The 23,531-nt window shown below is 38.9% G+C and overlaps 1 protein-coding gene across 1 annotated transcript in view; it reads left to right on the forward strand.

The window, feature by feature from the left end:
- The window catches only part of LOC139716620 (uncharacterized), a 36,364-nt gene extending 13,201 nt beyond the window's left edge, over positions 1–23,163 (forward strand). The window contains exons 2-4 of the mRNA XM_071628146.1: positions 5,299–5,868; positions 16,384–16,508; positions 22,456–23,163. Of these exons, the coding sequence (XP_071484247.1) occupies positions 5,299–5,868; positions 16,384–16,508; positions 22,456–22,653 (893 nt within the window). The 3' untranslated portion in view covers positions 22,654–23,163. The remainder of the gene's footprint in view (positions 1–5,298; positions 5,869–16,383; positions 16,509–22,455) is intronic.
- Positions 23,164–23,531: the final 368 nt, after the last annotated feature.

Consider the following 23,531-nt stretch of genomic DNA (forward strand, 5'->3'; position numbering starts at 1 on the left):
GTCATATGTCTTACTGCAGATGTCCGTTTGATAATGATTGACAAGTATTGACGATGATACCCCCCCCCCAAAAAAAAAAACAAAAAAAAACATTAAATTAAACGAACAAACAAATAGGAAAGTTACATCAGAGCATTTAGGCATAAGGCTGCGTTCACATAGAAGTATACTATTTGGGTATTCGGGGCTCGTTTTCGAGGGCACATGAATAGCTTGAATTGAACGATAGGATTTCCTAACACCGGTTCACATAAGAGGGCACTATTCGAAAGTACCGAATAGCATAGAATAGTATAGCATAGTGGGAATTGAGCTTGTTCAATTTTCTTGCAGCGTATACCGTCTCTCATTTATGAAATGATGACAATTTTGGTCTGGACTTGCCCTTTAGCAAAAATAAGCATGTAGACTGACATTCTGATGCAGTTTAGAAATTGTTGATAAGATTTGCTGGGATGTAGGAGGAAGAAATCCTCACTGCATGTGATGGTGAGTTGAAGGTGCGGGTGATGGTGTACTGGGTGCCCGAATAGCGAATAGCAAGTAGCGAATAGCGAATACCATATATTTCTATGTGAACGCAGCCTCAGGGAAACACACATATCATGAGCCGACACAGGAACCACACAAACAGACATTTCTGTGACATTGGTGTCATTCATGATGTTTTCTGAAAAAACCTACCAAATTAAATACAAAAAAAGAATGCAAAAGAAATAAATGCTGTCACGCTACACAGAAATGCCTGAAATAAAATGGAATGTCAAAATTTCAATGAGTTAAACAGAGCGATTCATAACTGCTGAGCACCTATAGACAGGAGACAATGGGATAAGCAACCCGAAAGAGTACTGTCTATACATGCAGGATCGAACTGTCATCTGAAAAGAAGAGGTCTGCGATACCATCAATCAAAACTACCCAACTGCCTGGAACAGTCCAATTTGACATTCCATCGTCAACAATGCTATAAACAAGTAGCAAATTATTGCTCTAAAAAGTTGGCAAACTACTGCATATCAGTCCTCCCAAAATTGAGTAGTTAGATAGAATTTCTTTGAGTTTGATTTCATTGCAAATATTCCTTTTTATGTCAAATTTTCCTGTCTATGTATATTGTGACTGTCCATCAGCATTTGTTTATACAGTCAAATATAAGGGGGATAACTTTTGATGTGTAGTTAATCATGGCTAATACTGCAATATTTGTGGCTGCCCACAGACACTGGATATTTATGATTATTTTCTTTTAATCTCTCCCATTCCACACAGTTTAAAAAGAAACATTTCTATGCCCCCTGGACCTGCAGCTTGTCATTGACCTGTTTGAGCTGATATGCCAATAAAAAATTGTGAGCAATGATAGCCAATAAAAACTTGAGTGAGTCTGACTGCTTGGGTAGTTTATGGGCTTGAAGTGACTAGTCTGTTTGTCCAGACTCACTTATGCTCTGTACCTCAAGTAGTGACAAGAGACCTGTCAAAATCACTGTATTCCTCTTTATAGTTGACATTATCATAAACAGTGAACGGTCCCGAGTGCAGTGGTATATGATTTTGCACATGAGGTGAAAGATGCGATGCATGCAAAATCTAACTGATCCAAGTTGCATAAAGTAAAGGCCATTCACTATTTGTTTTATACAACACTCTGACCATAAACGAAAGTGGTTGATGCCAGTTCCAGAATACAGCTGCACAGAAATGACAATCATTTTTCAGATAAAGTGAATGGTACAGTCGTAAAGGAAATGACGGCATGACATTGTTGACAGTAAACGAGGGACTTAAAATGCAGTTGTAACTTTAAGGTTGCAATCTGCTCACAGGAGAGTAACTCTATGTAACTTGGGAGGATATACATAATACTCAGGTATTTGTAAAATCTACTGGCCTCTTTGGAAGACTACTTCAAGGATGATGCCACACTGAAGTGACAGAAAACATGACTCTCTAGGGCTTTTTACACTTGTAAATTTTTGCTTAGCCCCGGACCAACGGTGGGGCTAAGGGGGGGCCTTAGCCCCACCGTTGGTACGGGACTATCCTTAGCCCACTTTCTGTTTACACTCGTTTTTGCCAAAGTGGGCTAGCCCCACCGATAGTACGGTACTATCTGGCCCTGCAAAATAGCAGGGGTTAGCACCGCAATTGCGGTGCCAAGCAAGTGAGTGTAAACAGAACGAAAAAATAATCCTGGGCTAAGCGACGGAGACGAAGTCCGACCCTCACTGACCAATCAGAAACGAGGTAATCAAGTGCTGCCGGTGCGTGCGTGTACGTGTACAGTACACAGCGTAATTATGAATATTCATGTGGTTTGGAAAGTCCGGGGCTAAGAAATACGAGTGTAAAAAGGTCAGTTTTCTCCTTAGCCCCGGACAAGAGATAGTACGGGACTAATTGGCAAGTGTAAAAAGCTGAAAAAATTGGTACGGGACTAACGATAGTCCTGGGTCAGAGAAAGTCCGGGGTTAAGAAACACAAGTGTAAAAAGCCCTTCTGTGTCTTTATTATGACAGTTTACTATCTTTTTTGTTTTCCCTTTTGGGCTGAACCTATTTCTTACAACATGTATCGTGCGTGCTACGCTTTTGCAGGTATTAATTGGCACAGCCTATTCATATGTTGTTTGTCCTTAAATGTTTGTCCTTAAATCCTTCTTTTTACTTACATTACAGTGTAGATATTGACAAATACTGGAAAATGATGGGAGGTGGTGAGGTGCGGGACATATCATGTTAAAAGGGAGTAATGACAACTAAACGGAAGCGTGCCGCATATGTGTCTGTGAAAAATGGAGTCACATTACAATCCTGGGGGGCGTTTCATGAAAGTTGTCAGTTCTGACAAATTGTCGGTTTCTGACAATTACCATAGTAACAGTCATTGACCAGAGCTTCTCAGCCAATCAAAACCAAGGATTTACCTGATATTGTCAGAGACTGACAACTTGTCAGGGCTGACAACTTTCATGAAATGGTGCCCTGAACCCTTTGGATTTGGTGTGCCAACAGTCCAGTTTATTTGTTACTGTTTGATTGCTGTTGGTTTTTTTTTTTTCAGATTAAAAATTATTAAAAAGAAAACACCTACAAATCTGTATGAAAGTATGACAGAGAATAAGAAATAATTATCTTTGAGGATATTGCAACATCACCCCTCAAACCGACCCATCCACACTTACATAATTCATCCTTGTTGCAACATCAGGATGGGGGGATTTCCATCACCCCAGCGATGTTAAAGAATGACACGTGAGTCTGAAACGATCATGATGATGCGCCTCTTGTGACACATCATACTACCAGGAAATTAAAGGAAATGAAAACACCATTCTCACTTTAAAAGATACTTTTTAATAGCAGGATATAAGCAGCTACCTTGGGATTTCATATTTCCCTCCTTTGCTCAATAAGTCTGCAGTGTTACCACAACCGCTGGCATCAAAATGCCAAATATTCCACTGAGTTGACAGTTGTAAAACAACAGTGGGTAATCTGAATACCCCTCCCGGGAAGAAAGTCTTGTCAGAAAAACCCACCGCATATTATAAAGATGAAAATATATAAAATGTTGTGACTCGCCAGGTTTGTCTTAGCACATGTAAATTACGACAGGTTAATTGAGATATATCGGTACTGAAATGGCGTGGTACTCTTGTGTAGGAGGTACGATATTCTGGCTGCGGCCAGTGTTAGTTTGACCACAAGGACCGCAGCAGGAAATTGAGGTGACTCCATCATGAAACTCTTGCCTACTTTACCTGACCCCGAATACCTCACGTTGACAGATCGTGGGAGGCGATGTGGGCACAGAATGATGTAAAGTAGGAAAGAAAATGTGATTTTTTAATGTTATAAGAGTAATGTAAGTGACAAAACCATCCCCGCAGAATGAACACATGATTTTGTTCATGAGTGGTAATTATTGGACCACAGACAGTGTCAATTAGTAGAATCTACCTAATAGCATAAGGTGCCTATTGATTAGGTTGGATCTGAATGCACATCCTCTATGATGGAGCTACTAAAGTTTTGTTTTACCTCTTGATCAAATACATCCTGGTCCATTAATACGTAAAACCTATTTTCACTGACTCTATACAATTCATATTAAGTGTACCCCTAAATGTGTTTCATATTAGGGCCTACATGTTTATTTAGGGCATGGTTAACAAATATTTTTGATATGAGCAGCACTGGGAAACTTCAAGAACACAACACCGGGTGTTCAACTACTCCCCTTCCATCTCAACAATGGGAAAATGAATTGCATAAAGGAACTGAATTACAGGAATAAGACAGGACCAAACTTGAAGCTTGCATCAGAGAGAAAAATTATACAGAAAAGAACAAAAGTGTACTTTTCAGATCTCTCTTACTGACCAAGTGCTCAGAGTCTTGTGCATAAGGCAAGCATATTGGTCCCCACAACTCTCACAAAGTCCACTGCAGGTTTTCAGGAAGTATCAAGTTCCCCCTCTTTCTGTCGTCACACCTGCTGGTCAGAGCAACTTCACCTTGGTCAAAGGAAGGAGTCTCCCTACCCTGGGTTATGTTCACCATGGCAACAAGGAAATATATGGCAATCTTCCAGCATTTTTTTTCCCGTGCATCAAAAAGACATATCTGACCTTAAAACTTCATAATTAGCTCAAAAAAGTAAATCTCTGCTTGTCAGCAATGGCAATGGGATATGAAATATAGCATGTATTTGGAGGAGAGAGGATAGGAATGCAGAAAGGTGCAATAATCTGGTAATAAAGTCTTTTGAAAACCATTATATTTTTACCTTATAGTGTAAAGTAGGCCTATATCTTACAATTGTGATAATTTCACGCAAAGGAGATATCATGTTATATATGTACACATGTTGTTGCAATGACAGCTGCAATTCAATTTATTGTCACAGATATTCCATCATGCATGGCATGACTTTGGAACTTGTTATCTTCATAAAGATCAACACACCCACCTGCAGACGAAAGCATGCAAACAGCCACATTCCTTTGATAATTGCCTGACTTCAAAGCTGAATTCAAGGTTTGCACGCCATGTTGTACATCCATCTTATGATACCCCCAATCCATCTACTCAAAATTAGTTTCCTTTCATCTCTTCAAAGTACAAGGACACCAACATTGAAAGATATAGAATAAATACCTACAATTTACCTTTTGAATATACATGTATTAATCACAATATCAATGTTTGGACTTTAGCTTAACCAACCTCTGAATTATATTTGTATCATGTCAAAATATAATGCGCGTAACTTCTTTGTTTGTATTCACAGTTATTAGGGGAAAAGTACTATCGGAGACTTATGTTCCGGCTGGAGGCATCACGTCCTCAAAGGCACCTCTTCCCACCCTGCCTCCAGCACCCACCACCACCAAGCGCACCCCATTCAAGTTCCCCCAGTGGCAGGAACCATGGTGGGAACCTGTTCTTCTGAGGCCACGCCCACGAGAACAGCCCCAGCCCCAGCCCCGGCCCCAACCCCGCCCGATTCCTCAGTGGCAGAACCCCTTCATGGGCTACCGACAGCACCCACCCCTGGTGCTTGCAGATCAGCCACCAGAGGCACGCATTGAAGACCCCCTCCCCCTCATGGTGGCAGACCAACCCCAGCACCAACCCCGGCACCAACCCCTGCACCAACCCAGACCTGTAGTCAGCAGCGGTGGCTTCAAGGATGACGGGTTGCCATGGCAATACTTGAGGAAATACACAGTTAAGGTGGACAAGGTGTACAAGGGGGAGGAAAGGATTGCTGCCAGATCCACCATCAACATCTTTACAGAGACCAGTGAAGGAATGTGCGGAAAGGATCTCAAGATAGACTCGAGATATATCTTAGCAGGTGAGTCCTTGTAATAATCCAAATGAAATATCTAATGAACCCTCTTGGGAAATCAAGTTTTAAGCTATGGGGAGAAATGGAATACCAGACATGGTAATTGGTGGGCATAAATTCTCTGAAATGAACATTGTACCAGGCCTTTCCTCTTTGCTGACATTACACCACTTAAATACCTATTAGGCCAAATAAAAAAATAAACCAGTTTCTCGTCCTCGCGCGCATCGATTTTGGCCGCCGCATCGATTTTTTTACTATTTACTATTTTCAAAATGGCGTTGAAAATACCAAGAAATTCATAATTCTCGTCCCAGCCCGCTCCCCGCCCGCACCGATTTTCAGTTGCCGCATCGACTTTTTTGATATTTACTATTTTTTCGGCCACCGAAAAAACAAAATCGACAATTCACCTACCAATCGTGATGTCATTTCTAATTTCTACGCCTTGCGTCCTCTACTTAGCTGGAGCTTCTGTAGTGCGTGTGTAATAACGCATGCATTTCACACTGCGAGCTCGGCAAGAAGGAATGACTCACAAAGCAGTCGAACTGTAGTTGGATGGGCGCGCGCGCGGGCCTGGGCTGTGATGTACAGCGCACTCGGTACGTCGTGAACGCGATAGCGGTAACATTTTTTTGCGAACAATCGCTGATATTCCACGCATATTTCACGCATTGTTCGTATTTTTCCCCGTTTCTCATATTTTAAGTGGATGAATTGTACTGTACAAATGCTTGTGAGGATTAATGTATCGAGTTTGTATGTATACATTGGCATGTCATTGTGACTATGTGCATGTGTGTGCAGTGTCGGAAGGTACGGTGCCAGTGCAGTGGCCGTGCCGGCCGCGTAAGCGTGTCTGTAGCTAGCTGTCAGGGTCCCCATCCCCCTGGTCTGTCTGCTGTCTGCACGCACGCATGAACACATTTGAATGTGTAGAGGCCCAAACACTTTGCTCTGTAACGTTGCATCTGACGGCGATGTAGTATTCTATTTTGAAGAGAAAATGAATGCGCGTTTCCAGCAAATGTAGAATTATTAAATGGGTGTATCTACAAAATAAATAACTTTTCTACGGATTCTAGTTTGTCTCGTATTTCTGCGGAATACTTTTCTTTACGATGTAAATTCACGGACACGGTCGTGAGTCGTACATCACCTGTAGTGTGATACAATCATTCATCTTCCAAATGATGAGTGATTATCAAATGTCTTTTTAGAACATGAAGAAACATCTTTAAATGTTCAATGCTATAATGCCATATCAGTATCATTTTGACATCCATCTGCAATTGTACCAGCCATGCAGTTTCCAGTTGAATGTGCTACAATTGTGCTGTGAAGAGATGCAGATACATACCAGCTGTGTGGACACAAAAAGTCACAAACACCAATGATAAATAAAGCAGTGTTTTGAATATCATGGAATTTATTTCAGTCGTACATTTGTTGATAGAATATTTTATACCTGTTTCAATTAATAGCACAATACATCAGAATTGCAAGTACACTGGTATCAGAAATGCCATTACAACACTAAATACCAGTATTAAGATGGTCATTTTCCCTTGACATCTGTAGTGGAAAGGAAAAGCAAATGTATTTTTGCATGCATGAAGTTTCATTTCAAGTATGGTACATATTATATCTATTTGTTTGAAAATGCACAGAGTGCAGGCAAGACATACACTTGGGACGTGGTCTCTCATAACACAGCTACCAGAGTGATATTTCATTTCATAAATTGGATATAGAAAATAGTAAAGCCCTCTCTCGTTACCTTTCTCAGAATTACCGGACGAGAAACACATATTACTTTCATTTTGACAATCCTCGAAAAAATAGTAAGATATCAAATAGTAAGGACCTCCCTCATCGCCTTGCTCAAAAAACCCGGACGAGAAACTACTTTCTTTTTTTATTTGGCCTTACAAGAGATGGCAGATATATACGAACGTTTTGTGTTTACTTGCCATTGGTAATGTAAATATCAAAGATAGTCCAGGGACATCCCCCCACAAATACCAGCAAATTTTATCAGGGGATTAGTAGGGTTGCTCAAGAACGAAAGCAAGTTGAATTCAATGTGCACAGGTGGGGGAATCCTGAAAAAAAGGTTTGATGGATAATACTTATCCCTTGCCTAATGTCAATGACATGTAAGTTGTACCAAGGGGTTTCCCCAATTGTCTTTGCCAGAGGCAATGGCTACAAATCTGATGCATTCTCCCCTGAATGAATTTTAATACTCAAATCTGACACCTTGGATGCATGACGTATATTATCCAGTAGACAAAAGCAGTGAAAAACACACTGGCCAAAGTGCAGGTAGACTATTGCAAGGATAATGTGGAATAACCAGGATTGGTAGCTGGACAGAGCTAACCTATTTCATTTTGTCATCTTTAAATTTCATGTAGTGAAAAGGCCGTTGGCTCTAATTCGTGAAAATTTCATTCTGCGAAAATATATTGCTCTACAGTACAATGTATCTGGCCTAGTGGAAGTATGAGGAGACACACATACACACATACATGCATACATGAGAGAAGTTGGGGAAATAAGCGATGACCTTGGAGGGGGTACATGGATGAAAGAGGAGATCAAGAGAAGAGATAAGGAGGGACCTGGTGAAATACAGCAAAACAAACAAAGGATGATTATTACTGCTGTCACCTGTTCCCCGGTTAAAGTATTAGCCGCTGAATCAATGGTTTCCTGCTAATTCCCCCCTCACTCTCTTACTCACAACCACAATGCTGCAGTTTCGCAGAAGCGAGAGAGGGAGATAGCGACAAGAAAAGTATTCCACCTCACACAGCTTAGAGTATCAATTTGTGACGCGTTCACACAGAGGGCAAGCATGCAGACCAAATAGCGAATCTGTTTTTTTCATTATACTAAGAAATAGAAAATGCTTCACATATGAAATATTTAACAATTAGGCTATTAACCTGTTGAGGACAGGCTGGTTTTGCTACAACACGCATCTCCCGAGGCACCTGCCCGAGTATACTCGGGACTTGTCTTCAATGGGTTAAGAAAAAAGGCAAAGGAAGTAACAAAATTGAAGATGCTTAACCTGTTGAGGAGGAGTCCTGAGTATACTTGGGCAAATGTCTATGGAAAATGTGTGCTGTAGCAAAATCAGCATGTTCTCAACAGGTCAACATATGAAATATTTAAGAACGAAACTAATATGAAAAAAAAAAACAACAACAACCAAACAAACAAACAAACAAACAAACAAACAAACAAACAAACAAACAAAGGAAACGATGTTCTCATTTGATGTCTACAGTGAACCTGGATAACAAGTTTGGGAGTTTCACTCAAAAAGTTTATCAAAGTGTTATAATAGTTATCTGTACTGTTGTTAAATGCAAAATGTAGGATCAGTCATGAGACTACCTTGCACCTTTGTAGTAATCAAACGTTTAGTTGAATTTATTTTCAGGATTTGAGAGACAAAATCCTGTTTTCCAGAGTGCTTGTTATTAACATTCCAAAGGTGTGTACTTTCATGCTGTTTGAGCTGTTTTTCCCTGTAACCTATGCAAAGGACACTTTTTTATGGCATACAGAAAGAGAAAGGAATCACATGCAAATACACAAATTGAATACACCAGAAAGCATGCCTCACAACATGTTTGGATCACTAGGGCATTTGGACAAATACGCACACTGGTAATATTTACAGACCTTGTTGTCTGTGTACCACTTCATTCCCAAATCACTCACATTGCAATTTGTACTGTACACACCTGACCAAAACAGTTCTTGCTGTAAAAGAACACCAATACACTGCATAGCTAATTTGCCATCTTTGTTCTGTGACGCATGTTTGGTGTTGTCATTTTCTGCTGGGCTCTCATGTAATAATCTTGAATGTCTTTCTCTTCTTCTGATTTCTACAAAGTCTGGTATGTGTTTTGGAATGGTTACATCAGCACATCGAAAAGATTGTTGTTAACAATATATACTCCCAACATTTACCTGCCAATTGCAATGCTCTGTGTACGCTGAAATTCAGCAAACAAAACAAGCACAAAAAGGCAGGAATACCTGCAGTGAAGAGAGCTAGGAAATAATTTGCTGAAAATGAATAAACTTCAAAGTGGCACTCACAGACTCATTCCATTAGTCTTCATAACTTTAATGGACTAATTTACCTTCACTTTTTTTTAAAGCATACATGTCATTCCATTCTCGTATCACAAATTCTCAGATTTGGTGCCAAATGGATTAAACTCTCTCTAAGTCCCATGAATTTCATGGGCCATCCCTCCTATACCTCATTTCATCGATTCTTAACTCAAAGATGGCATAATCGAAGGCAGACCTTCGGATGGACCCAAAGCCTCAGCACAAATAACACACTTACTGCTCTGAACTCTTTTTTTTTTTTGTTCTGTGGTAAACAAGTGAACATCACTACTCTTGATGAAAAGTAAGTACGGACAGCATCATTCTAGCGATGATAGTTACCCATTAGTTTTTGACTAAAAAATTCCAGACTTAAGTTTCAATTTGAGCTTCCCCACAAGGTCAATTCACAACTGCCCTTCTTACCATCTTCTCATTTCATTTTGTTTGTTGTTAACAAATCTCTCTCTCTCTCTCTCTCTCTCTTTTACTCTCTTGGGGGAGGAGGGGGACTATCTCCAGGACTTAAAAAGTATAATACCAAGAACATTTTGGATGTCCATCTTCAAAATTGCAACCGCAATTTCTGAAGCAGACAAGACTGTTTAGTCGGAGGAAGTAGTGCACAGTTGAGTTGAAGTGTGACGATTTTAGCTGTCATCGTACAAGCTAATAATCCCGAAGATCTCAACTGCACTACAGGGATCCATGCCAACTTAGTCCTTCAGCAGTTAAAAAAAAAGAAGAAGGAGAAATAATAAGGAAAAAAATGCTTATACATAATAGAATGTGGAAAAAAATGAAGAAAACAAATAAATGAATGACTGTTTTATTCTGAATGTGTTGCTATTTCACATCTTTCCCCGCCTGGTTTTAAAAGAAAGCAAAGCCAGCATAACCATTCTGACTGAGACAGATGGAGATAGAGAAAAGAGAGAAAGGTGTGGTAACGACAACGGGTGTGTGAAAACAACAACACACACTACTACGACAAATGTATTTACATACTGCCCACGCACCAGAACTGATGCCATAAACAAGCATAAATTCATACAAAGTACATCGAGGAGGGCAAAAAGGATTGGAAAAAAAAAACCCTGGCAATCGAACATCAATCATGATTGTATTAATGGCACTTGTTTGATATCAATGCCTACCAAAAATATACATCTGATGGTTGATGCTAGCCAGAAGAAAACAAGGTTTTGAAAAAGAAAAAAAAAATAGTAAGAACTCTGCTGCACACATGGCAAAATAAGTGCTGGTACTTTGCAAGTGGGCGTATAGGTGTGAAATGCCATAACAAAATGTAATAATGATAAAAGTGCCAATTTTGTGAATGCTGTACCAGAAGAACCCCACCCAGTGGCACATTTGATTATTTTTCTTGTAAACATGTTGGGTCCACGTATGGCTATACAGGTGGTGTTGGAAACTTGTGATAATGCCAAACACTGCTCTTGGAGATAGCATTCCACAGGTCTTTAAAATGCTTAAAATGAACATATATCTCCAATACTAAGCCTAAGTCAATGCTCAACACTAACTTTTTATTTTATTTTTAAAGGCCACTAAAATCTTTTGGTGGCCCAATTGGGCAACTAAGATTCAAAATAAACCAATTTTTAGTGGCCTTGGGTCACTGCTAATATCGAGCCTTGTTATGAAACATTTGCTAGAATTTACTTACTGGTATACCTTTACAAAGGCTTTCTTAACCAGGTGCTTCAACAAGTCTTCTTTACACTCTGAGAAAGCTGTGTACAAACATTGTTTTGTGTGGAAAAGAAGAAAAAGTTCAATACATCAAGTTGATTTGTAATCCTAGGGTGCACCATTTATCTTGGAATTTCACTGACGGCAAAGCAGGGTAGTTGTAGAAGAGGTATGAAAAAAAAAGTAAGGGGGAGGGACAGAAAAAAAAATGTTTGTTAGTGTGTTGTGTGTGTTTTCTGTAAGACCAACAAAATAAATATTTGTTCAACATTCTATGGTAGGAAACCATGTCATTATCTGAAGCCATGCAAATCTTTGGAGCACTTGTAACATTTCACAGCATTGTTCAGAGTTTCCAAACCTTCCTTCCCATAATACCCAAAATACAAGCATGCCGACACTTAAAGTAGCCAGCTTATTCCTCCCTGTGTGTATCTTAGTTGATGAAGAAAGGATGACATTTTGTGTAAGCTGATGACCGAATCATTAACCTTACAATCAAGCGTCAAATGATCTATCATGTAAGAATGAAGAAATTAGAAGCCCCTGAAAGTGCCACATCAAAAGGCATTTCATAAGCAGCTGCTTAAAAGAAAATGACTGGAGACTGTATTTGTCTTCTTTGCAATCATCCAAACAGAAAACAAATAAAAAAACAGATTTTCTTATAGGTGTCAACTATGGATGAAACCAGACAAAAGAAAGCAAACAAATTCCACGTGAGTACATTTAGGGGTTAATTGCATTTTTCTTTCTGCCTCAATAACTTTCGCTTTAGTATGCAAAACAGATTTACTCTATTGGGCCTAGAACGGAGAGTGAAATCTAACATACATGACCAGTGGAGAATTATTATTTTGTGTGTGTGTGTGTGTGTGTGTGTGTGTGTGTGTGTGCTTATTCTGTCATATTTCTAACATATCTCACATCCTTACCTAGCCTTTAAGAATGCATTTGAATGAAATCTCAAAGCCTGCAATACTATGGCACCTTGTTAAAAAAAAAAAAAAAAAAATACATGTTATGCTCAAAAACATAGAGGGAAAAAAAAATGTTTTTTCTTGGTTGAATTGCACTGTATGCTACAAAAGCAATTCTATGGAGCATCAGCTTGAACTTTCTTTAATTCATAAAGGAGAGTTAGGCTCGGTTGGAGGAGGGCAATGAAAAAAGAAGGTGTTGTAAAGTTGTGCGAGCTGAAGTGATGGGGGGACAGTGGTTGGGGTGAGGATACAAGAGGTGCGTTATGTAGCAAGTTTGACACCAGGCAGTGTGAATGTATGGGGCACCAGAAAAGAACCAAAGTTGACATTCAAAAGGCACTCCTGGAATGCTTATGGATAATCACTCAGCTGTTTTCCGTCATTACGAGGTTTGCCACTGTCCTAATAACAACATCCCTACACTTCCTGCATTACAATTATCTTCCCTGTGGTGAGGAAAAAAAAATAAAGAGAAGAATACTTAAACAATTTTATTTTATGATAAACACAAGTCTGCATGCTATTATTAGTAGCAAATTAGACTATTAAAAATAAAATGGGGGAAAGGGATACATGAGTGTCATCCACGCCCTGTGAAGTGGTTTGTTATCGAATCACCATGGCAACTGTCCCTCAAGTCAGACACACACAGACTACACATATAGGGAAGCATGAGGGAAAGTTAAATAATGAGTGTAAACTAGGTTAAATAATTTATTCTTTATGAACTTATTCCATAGACACTTGAAGTTCAAGTTGAAGGCCCTGCACGATATCCTTTGCACGCTATCCCCTCCTTTCTTCTAGAAAATAACTTTTTTTTTTTTCACAGGTCTGTCCCTATAAAATTTTCGGAAGTTGAGATTTCAACCAAACACATCACCTCCTTGGTCAGGTTATATAAAAGCAAAAGAAGAACAAAAACAAAAACACTGTGAATGCATGTTGTTGGGAATGATTTGACTTGCATGTAGATGGATCATAACAATTTTTTTGGCTTCACATATTATGTGCTAAATAGTTTAAGAAACATGATTTTTTTTTTAAAATGAATGAATTCGATGAATGAATTACGTCAATGTAGGGTAATTTGTTAATCAGTTGAAATTACTTTTTAGGTACGTTGAAAACATGCTGGTCCTACCCAGAAACTGGATGTCTATCTTTATTACGTACACATCTGCTTCTTGCTGTGACTTAGCATTTCTGTGACAATTCTTTGTCAGTCAGAAAACGCAGCATGCAAAACAGTGTAGGCGTCTAAAAGCCAAATGGACATGCTTTAGTTCGGCTGAACTCACAACCTGTGTAAGAGATAAAAATCGCATGATATGGGGCATATCTGATCCAAGGTACATTGGGCATATTTTACTGCAGCTGGGAGATGCCTAGAACACCCAGAAAAAGACAGAAAGAAGTTCAAGGAGTATGTCACCTGTGTTTTTGATCCCTTTGTCACCAAGAAGAGGGTTAATGAGCTGAAATATGTCAGTTACTAGCCAGAAATGTCATCATCAGACATAATGTGGTTTCATTTCAGTTTGTTAGAGACAGGGGGTCACTACATAATCCTGATATTGAAGCATTACCTATTTTTTCTACTGAAGTGCAGAAAGCACGGAAAACTAATGGAGCAAATGAATGAAAGGCTAGCGTTATATCATACAGAAAATGAATGTGTTGACTTGTATAGTTTCTGATTATGTGGTATCTTATCCAAAAGTTACTTCTTTTTATTTTTTTTTCCTACTGAAGGAGCCACTGGAGACAGTATCATGAGCTCTCAGACAAGAAAAGTAAAATGTTACATGCAACGAGTCGTCTGACTGACATTTTGGTATGGAAAAGAAGAGAGAAAAAATGTGTAGAAGTTTTAGAACGTGTGACATTTATGTCTGTCATTCGGTATGGATCAATGTCATACATTTAAAATGAGAAACATATGTAACAGATGCCCAAGGAATCATGAGAGGGTGTGTCCACTTTTTTCCTTTCCACTTCTGCCAACTTTTCTGTCTGGGGGAAACAACTACAATGTTATTATGTTTCTTGATTACTCATTGGTTTTGAGTCACTCGTGGATTAAGCTCAGGATACAGTTTGAGAGGGAGAGAGAAAAACAGGGCATTACCACCATTGCTTCACCCCATCTCATCTCATCAACCAGGAAGAGAAACATATAAACATACAAATATATCACCAAATAATGCCAAGATCAAATGACAAATTGTTCCTATATTGCTACACTATGCTTGCTTACTTGTCATTCAAGGCCTTTGCATTAAAATGTAATTCAAAGAGAGAGGAAAAAAAAGTGCCCACGAGGGTTTAAGCTTGTTGGATGAACTTATAGATTTAACCTAGAAGTATGAAAATGCATGTGTGTTTTTACTGTGCAATAGACTGCCAAGCATCCAAATATTATTTTATCTTGTTGGAGAGCCCTGTTAACCCGTTGAGGACGATTTGATTTTGCTACAACACGCATTTCCCATAGATACATGCCCGAGTATACTCGGGACTCGTCCTCAAAGGGTTAAGACAAGTAGTTTTATTTTCTTATCATGATATATAAAGGCTTTACACAGGAGGGGGTTGTCAGAGTTGATCAATAACATGCCATTGTTTAAATAAAACTATAACTCCCCATCTGGGGAGTTACAGTTAATCTAAACACAACAGAGAGGAATGCCTAAAGCTTGGAAGAAGATACTGGCTAAGCCTGGAATATGTACGGTATAATGAAGAAAAGGGTCTCGCAGAGCTTAAGTAGATGGCCCAATAGGGGGTTAATTGGGAGGGAAGGGGGTAAGAGAGAGGAGGCTGGGGGAAAGTGGATGGGGGTAAAGCTAGCCATGATGGAACGAATAGATGCAGTGCTTCCAATTTCACAGGAGCTATCTTCGTAGGGAAGAAATAGTTTGGAATATTGACAGGGTTGCTTGCTGAGAGGCGTGTACCTATTAATGATAGTGCAAGTGCCTGAATGGTCTTCCCTATGACTTGTTTATGAAATTTGAGGAGCTTGTTTACAGATCACCTGGGCGAGACTATCCGGACATGTCACCCTTAACGAAGAGTGTCTTATAGCTGGTTCACAACATTCCACAAGGGTGAACTAAAAGTCATCTTGGGTCACCAGTCTATGGTGACAGAAAAAGAAGAAAGCTACCCTGTCCACATTCGTTCAGAAACAAAACAAAACAAAAATAATAACAAAAACATTTTCTCAAGAGATGGTTTAGTGACATTTCTATCTCTCTCACTCTCTGCCTCTATTGCATTTAAAATTCTATCCATTCAATTCATTTTCCACAAGAAATGATACAAAATTATGAAACATATCATGCTAAAAAAACCGACTTCAGGTATATACATGTTTATATCAAAATATAGTATAATTACAATATGATAGGTTGTAAAGCAAAGATACATGGTATTTACTTTAACCCGTCAAAGACGAGTCCCAAGTATACTCGGGCATGTGTCTATGGAAAATGCATGTTGTGGCAAAATCAGCCCATCCTCGACGAGTTAAGAAACAATGTTGCAGGTTTCTGTTGATAAGGAGAGAGTTGATTGCAGTATGCACTTGCCTTGAAACAAACACTTTATGAATGCCTAGTTAAGTATGATTATGCATTGGATCTCTCCTATCACTGCCCATTTACAGGTTACTATGTTGACGGAGAAATCTTCATAGGCCTCTGCGACTGGGTCATTGAGAAAAGCCAGCTTACCAAGGACCAAAGGAGGGGACTCAGGCATACCTATAAAAAATACTGCGATGTCTGCAAGGTGAGTAAATCTCAATAAAGCATTTTGTTAAATATCTTATGTTTCATTATTACCAGCATTCTTATTATTTACGTTATTGTTATTATCATTACTAAAATGAAATATACTGCAATGTCATAACATGAGCAATCTCATTTAAATATTTTGTTATATATTTTATTTCTATCTTCATTATCAGTTTTATTATTGTTATCATCATTTTTAATACTACTGTTATGATCATAATTTGCATTCTTACTTTTAACTCTTATCATCATCATCATCACCATTACCATGATTAATCATTTAGAGACACCTCACATAGCACAACTACATCACAATATTTACGAAGTATACATACTGGATGGTTATCCTTACAATGTCTGGGGGAACATATGATATGCATTTCGAATAATCCTTAAAATTGGTTTAGTGAACTTAAAGATTTGATAATGGTATGAACTTTGTGTGTTTGTTTGTTCTTTTGTTTCTGTTCTGTATTTTCTCATTCATTCCTTAGCTACCCCTACAGTAATTTGTTTTTGTCTTCGTAAGCTGAGGCAGCTGATGAAATCAATGACGAGAGTACACATAGCTCACAAGATGAGAATTTCATTAGAATTGCATTTTTCCCCAGCTGATTGCAGACTGCCTCTATAGCTTATTGGCCAAGTTAATATGTGACATCACTGAAGGGAGGCAAGATTGTTGTAATAAATGCTGTGTCATGCCCTGACATCGCAGTAGAAGTCAATTTGGGTATCTCTGTGACCGGTCAAACTTTCATGTTGCATGATTCATGCCTCTGTGGAAATGATGTGGACATTACAAACAGGAAATGAAAACAAGATTCCACCATCATTAATAGCTTTGTTTCACTCCATCACTGGAATATTTTTCCTTTGACAGGAGAACACTCGACTTCATTGTATATATTCAATTTTAAGCATTTTCAAAACTTGAAGGAGAGGGGTTGGTTAGTCACACAGAAAAAGGCTAAATCTCTGCAGGAGGATGACAGAGTCTTTTTATTTATTTTCTCCAATTTGACAGTCTGACCTAGACTACAGAAGAAAAAAGAAAAACAAGCACAAAAACAAGCAAACAAACACAAAATGGGATATTCTACCTCTTTGTACAAAATGTGGGCAAATAAAAGTTTACAACTTGTCAACAAATACAGACACTTCAGTATTGGACTTGAAAAAAAATCATAAGTTTGGACAAGGTCAGTACATATTTTCATCACAAAATATACATTGCTTAAGCAAACCAACAGTTACAATCAAAACAATCATCTCATTGTACTTTCCCATTCTTACCCCCTCCCCCCCCCCAAAAAAAAATAAATAAATAAAGGAGAGAAATAAAGAAAGAAATAAAAGAATAGAACAGGAAGTGACTTAAATTATATCAAATATATTCATTCATTCATTCATTCATTCATTCATTCATTCATTCATTCATTCATTCATCCATTCATTCATTCATTCATTCATTCATTCATTCATTCATTCATTCATTTATTTTTCTATTTCCAACTGAAACATATAAATATATTACAGAAATTGAATACACAGATTTCATCATAATTCACATCATATGTCACATCATGCACAATACATGAATGCAGCATTTCATTGTGTCCCCAATGTTTGGCACCGAGAACAGAAAGTTTACAAAATTCTAAAATTCCAAACCCTCTCCTAAGGAGGCTAACACATTTATTGTATGCATGTAGCTGAGTTCCTGAAATTCAGAAACTCCATAGATTCCTTTTGTTTTGGTGTGCCAAAACAACAGTGCCACAATTTCAAAAATATGAAAAAGAAGGGGGAAAACAAACTTGGGTCTGCATCATTCCGTATTATACAGTGTCTTCTCGATTTTGTGCCCAGAATGACCATGCCAAAAAGGTCTATGTGCCAAACGGCTGTTCACTGACAGTATGACACATCAATTTCTCTCCCCGATTGCCCTCATTCAGTTTGTATGATTACGCCTGCAGGCGTGAGTCATTAATATTTCTCCATGCCCATCCGACATATAGAACACCACTGCCATCGATAGTACAGTCTTTGGGCTTAGAGCTATAATTTAAGGATATTAATTTTGTAGATGTAAGCCTTTTTGTTCTTAACCCTTTGTATGCTAATGAGTCAAATGTGCACAGAGTTCACACAATTATCTATGGACAAAAATTAATGTGGCATGAAGAGGGTAAAATACCCTCCCTCCTCCCCCTCCATTACCCCCATGTGATGTGGTGATAGAATTGTACATTAGGAATAAGGACAAGTACTTGTGAAGTGATAATTCCTCTCACCCTGCATTACACGTGCACCTGAAGGTCTACATCCCTGTCCCTACATTCCCCCCACTTCCTGTCTCTCTCTCTCTCTCTCTCTCTCATGCTCCACCCACCCCTCTCCCACCACCAACTTTTCCTGTTTCATTTTTGGTCATGTGACCATGCCTGTGGTCTTCATAAATGCTTGCATCTTCCATTCTGGCATCAAATTACCCTATATGTCTGCAATAAATCATTTACGGTAATTCTTGCACATCTATGCTAAAATCAACCTAGTACAGCCATAACTATCAAGTCTGTAAAGAGATAAGACTTCAAAGAAGAAATTTTCACTACTACAAAAACAGGGAGGTTATCTAGACCTCCTTGCATTAACCCTTACTGAGCTTTGTGTATACCATTGGCGTGCATGATGGATCACTTTCTTTGCTGATTGGCATGGATATCTAGAAACTAATTGTCAATGAATAGAGATGACCTAGCCCTCTAAATCCTATTGTGTATCCATGACTCTCCAGTTGAGTTGAGGCATATTGCTACACCTGCTAACTTTATGACTAGGTGAAGTTTGGATGGATCTGATAGTGAATGTTGTTGAAAAAGCTTGGCATGTTAACCTCAGTGCCTGGGCAAATACAGGGTTTAACCCATTGAAGACTAGGACTAGTCCCAAGTATACTCGGGCAGGTGTCTATCGGAAATGCATGTTAAAGGGACTGTACAGTACTGGTTGAGGTAGGGATTCATGTTTTGAACATTCCTAAGTAATATGAGAGAGCATGTAATTTTAAGAAGGATTCAACGTTTATTTGATGAAAATTGGTTTTCAAATTGCTGAGATATCCCAAAAAGTGCTAACCATAAAAGGCGACATGCCACAACTTTATTAGGATCTCTTCGTTTCACCTTGTTTTTGGATATCTCAGCCATATCAAAACCGATTTTCATCGAATAAACTTTTGATACCCCGGTAGAACCGCATGGTCTTCTACATCTCATAGAGTGGTTTCTGAATATCTCGCAAAACGTTAAAAGCTAAATCTTCACCTCGACCAGAACTGTACACACCCTTTATGGCAAAATTGGTTCATCTGCAAACAGGGTTAAGGTAAGAGATTTGAGTAAAACAGAAGTGACATCCTCCTGTTCATACTCATAGTCCAACAAAGAAGTATATTGGTCTTCGATGCACGATGGCTACCGTTAAAATGGATCGTAGTCTAGTCACTCTTAAAAATATTCTGGGAAAAACAAAACAAAAATAAAAACATGAGATGTATCCAAAACTGCCTATAGTTAAAGGACAAGTTCACCTTCATAAACATAAGGATTGAGAAAATGCAACAATATTAGTACAACACATCAGTGAAAGTTTGAAGAAAATTGGACAATCGGTGCAAAAGTTATGAATTTTTTAAATTTTTGTGTTGGAACCGCTGGATGAGGAGACTACTACAGCTTGTGAGTCATATGCGTACAACAGTATGAAGAAAATATAAAAGAAAATTCAACATATTTTCACTTTTTTCGCATAACAAATTGAGCAATTGACTTGCCTCTTTCTAAAGGTAGGGGGAATAATATTACCCATAACATTTATCGGTAACGAGTCAGGGGAATGAGTACTTTTTTCAAAAGATGGAATTTTGTGAAATTCTCTTTATATTTTCCTTATATTGTTGTACGCATGTGACATCTAAGTTATTCATACGCTGCAGTAGTCTTCTCATCCAGCGGGTACTGCACAAAAACTTCAAAAATTCATAACTTTTGAACGGATTGTCTGATTTTCCTCAAACTTTCAATGATGTGTTCTACTAATATTGCTACATTCTCTCAATCCTTATGTTTATGAAGGTGAACTTGTCCTTTAACTTGAGTATAAATCCTACAAAACTAACAGAACTCATGAGCTTCTCTGCATTGACATTGTTGCAAAGATCTTTCAATCTTTCTGGGAAAGAGGAGAGAATATCTATGACAGAGTTAATAGTGCTTTAAATTGTTTATATGTAATGGAGCACTTTTTGCCTGACCTCAAATGTAGCAAGTGACCGTGAGCAAACCTATTTCCAACCCCATGAAAGAGCAGAAATGTCACAACAGCAAGCTAATCGGACAGTCTGTTCATTTCTTTCGAGATATCCTGCTGAAATTACTGGGACCTGGACACTGTAATGGTTGTCAGGAAAACATGTTTGCTACCCAGCAAACAACAGACATCTTTTTTTTTCATCATCTTCTGAGCCCATAGCAAGTAGGACAGACTTGGTATGGGACTCTCTGTAATTAGCAGTCTCCCTTCTGATGGGAAAAGAAAAAAAATAAGTGAAAGAAAAAACAACAACAAAGCAGTGGAGATTCATTATGGAGACAAAAAAAAAAAATGCTTGTCCTGAAGATAGTAAGGATGAGTAGAGAGAGTGACAGTTATGTTTGCCTGTGATAATCAAATATTTCCTCCTCATCAATGAACAAGGTAAATCCTGTCATCTCGTCTCCTATTGTCCACTCTGGTTCTCTCCATATCTTGGTCATTTACCCCCATCCCCCCCCCCCCCCATGCCGTGCTACTGACAAAAATACCTCTGCATACCAACACTATTGTCTGACAAACTGGACCGACTGTTTGTATGCTTGTTCTCGATCCTTCCCTCTTAGTGATTTGGATCGTGCAATTAACACCTTAAAATGGCCAGACTGCAGAGTAGTGGTGATAATCCTCACCTGTTGGCCGGAGTAATTCAAACTTTTCGCCGAAACAGATCGACTTATCCGTCCGACTATCCCCAAGCCATCTTTTGTCAATTTTTTGTCTTCCTTGCTACATGAACTGCTATTTTTGTCAATCCATCTGACCTGCCACTGTCCTTACTGGCAATCTGGAGACATCCACAGAATTTGAGAGATTGATCCATCTTCTCTGAAATCTTGCACATGACCTCGCTTTGGTTTCTTGGAGATTGGCAAAAGCGAAAGACTGGGATTTTTCTTCATCTGCTTAGCAACAAAGAAAAAAATCTTCAAGATTCATTGAGGGCATGGGAATAGAAGAGATAGACTTTCCTCATTCATAATAAAAGATTTGATTCTATGATTTCTTAGGATCATCAGGGACAGAGAGAAAACAGTTGGTAAAAATATGGTGAACATTTTGTGAAAACTTGGCTCTTTTTCACCACATGCAAACTGCACAGAACTTACTGAGCAAACTTGTGTTTGTTCAACTGCATATCTTCAAGCGAAGATGGGGGCATTTTACACTGGTAATCAAGGGAGGAATGTATAGAGCTAAAAAAAGGGAACTCCAGATAACATTGACGACTCACTGTCCAGTCAATTCAAACTAGAGAATGTAAGAAAGTTTGAGGTGTACACATTAAATTGTACTCAATTCCTTATCTTTGACCCATTCAAGACTACTTTCATCATACTTTAGGTTGTAAAACTGTTCATATTGATAAAATGGCAACACATACAATCCAGGAGCACAAATGATGCCATGTACAAAAGTCTGCCTATTCTGTTTGTGCTGTTTCTCTGCACATGATTTCATGCTACGAACTCTCAAAAGTCAACAAATATATCAACATTCAATTCTCCTTCAACTGAATCATCTCTGTATTTCTATTCCTTTTTGACATCTTTCCCCTGCAGATCAAGAGTGGTACGCTCTACTGGCCACCCGAGACAAAAGAGAAAGAAGTCTGTCCGTACAATCCCTACATGATGGACAATGATGACTGCGAGGGTAGATACTCCAGCTGCGTGCTGCTGCCCAACGGAAACTGCAACTGGATGGAGACGAAGGGACTCAAACATTGTCGGCAAAAGACTGGGAGCGTCTTCTCATAACAGGGGCAGATGAAGAGACATCGGCATAATGATGAAACATCTCTTGGTGCGTGTTTTTGCAAAGGATGCGCAAACATTAGGCGACATGGGTGACGACTTGGTGGATGGCCTACCTGTGTGACCTCGCACATTTCTTGAGCGTTGCGGAGAAGTTGTTTGACTGATGATTGTACGGCAGTCTCCTGATAGTCCGTGATCAAGGATGAAGTAAGGGTTGGAGGGACAGGTGACGTTGATTTTTTTTTCCTACTCCTCCCTCTGGATGATTGGAAGAAGTTGAATTGTGTGTGAGTGCAGCAGCAAAGCTCTGGTCAAAAGCTGATCCATGCCAACTTTGAAAAATTTACATCCATGCATGGTGCCTTCTACTCGATTGCAAATACAAGTGTCGGCAAATAGAGGGCAGCAAATTCATGTAGAATTGTGTGCTGAAGAAAAGATTGATGGTACCATAGTTGCCTGTGACTGGAAGATTTATGCTGAACCACAGCATAGATAGGGACAACCTGAAAGGGACAGGTTCTTTCAAACCCAAATGGGAAATGAGCTCTGGCAGTCAGGATTTGGTGCCAAACTGTTTTTTGAAGACAACGATTCAAGTGGACGGTATACGTTCTCTCCTGTGTTGGAAAAATAAATGGTTAATGTTGTCATTTCCTGTGTGTACATACCAGATACAGAGTGTCAATACAAATGAGTTTTGCAAGGAACTTGGACACGAAGAAAGTGAGTTTGTTAGGGGATGCAAAATGAGTGGTATGTGATTTGTTACGATTTCCAGGAGCACTGCTGTCAGTGTCGATATATAAAAGTATCATTCTGTACTAAAGTGGAAATCATATCAGGGGACACCAGTGATGAAAGCAGCAAAGAGGGAA

This window comes from Diadema antillarum, unplaced genomic scaffold (genome assembly GCF_040938485.1).
Source record: "Diadema antillarum isolate AM-2024a unplaced genomic scaffold, OU_Dant_1.0 scf00000068, whole genome shotgun sequence".
NCBI lineage: Eukaryota > Metazoa > Echinodermata > Echinoidea > Diadematoida > Diadematidae > Diadema > Diadema antillarum.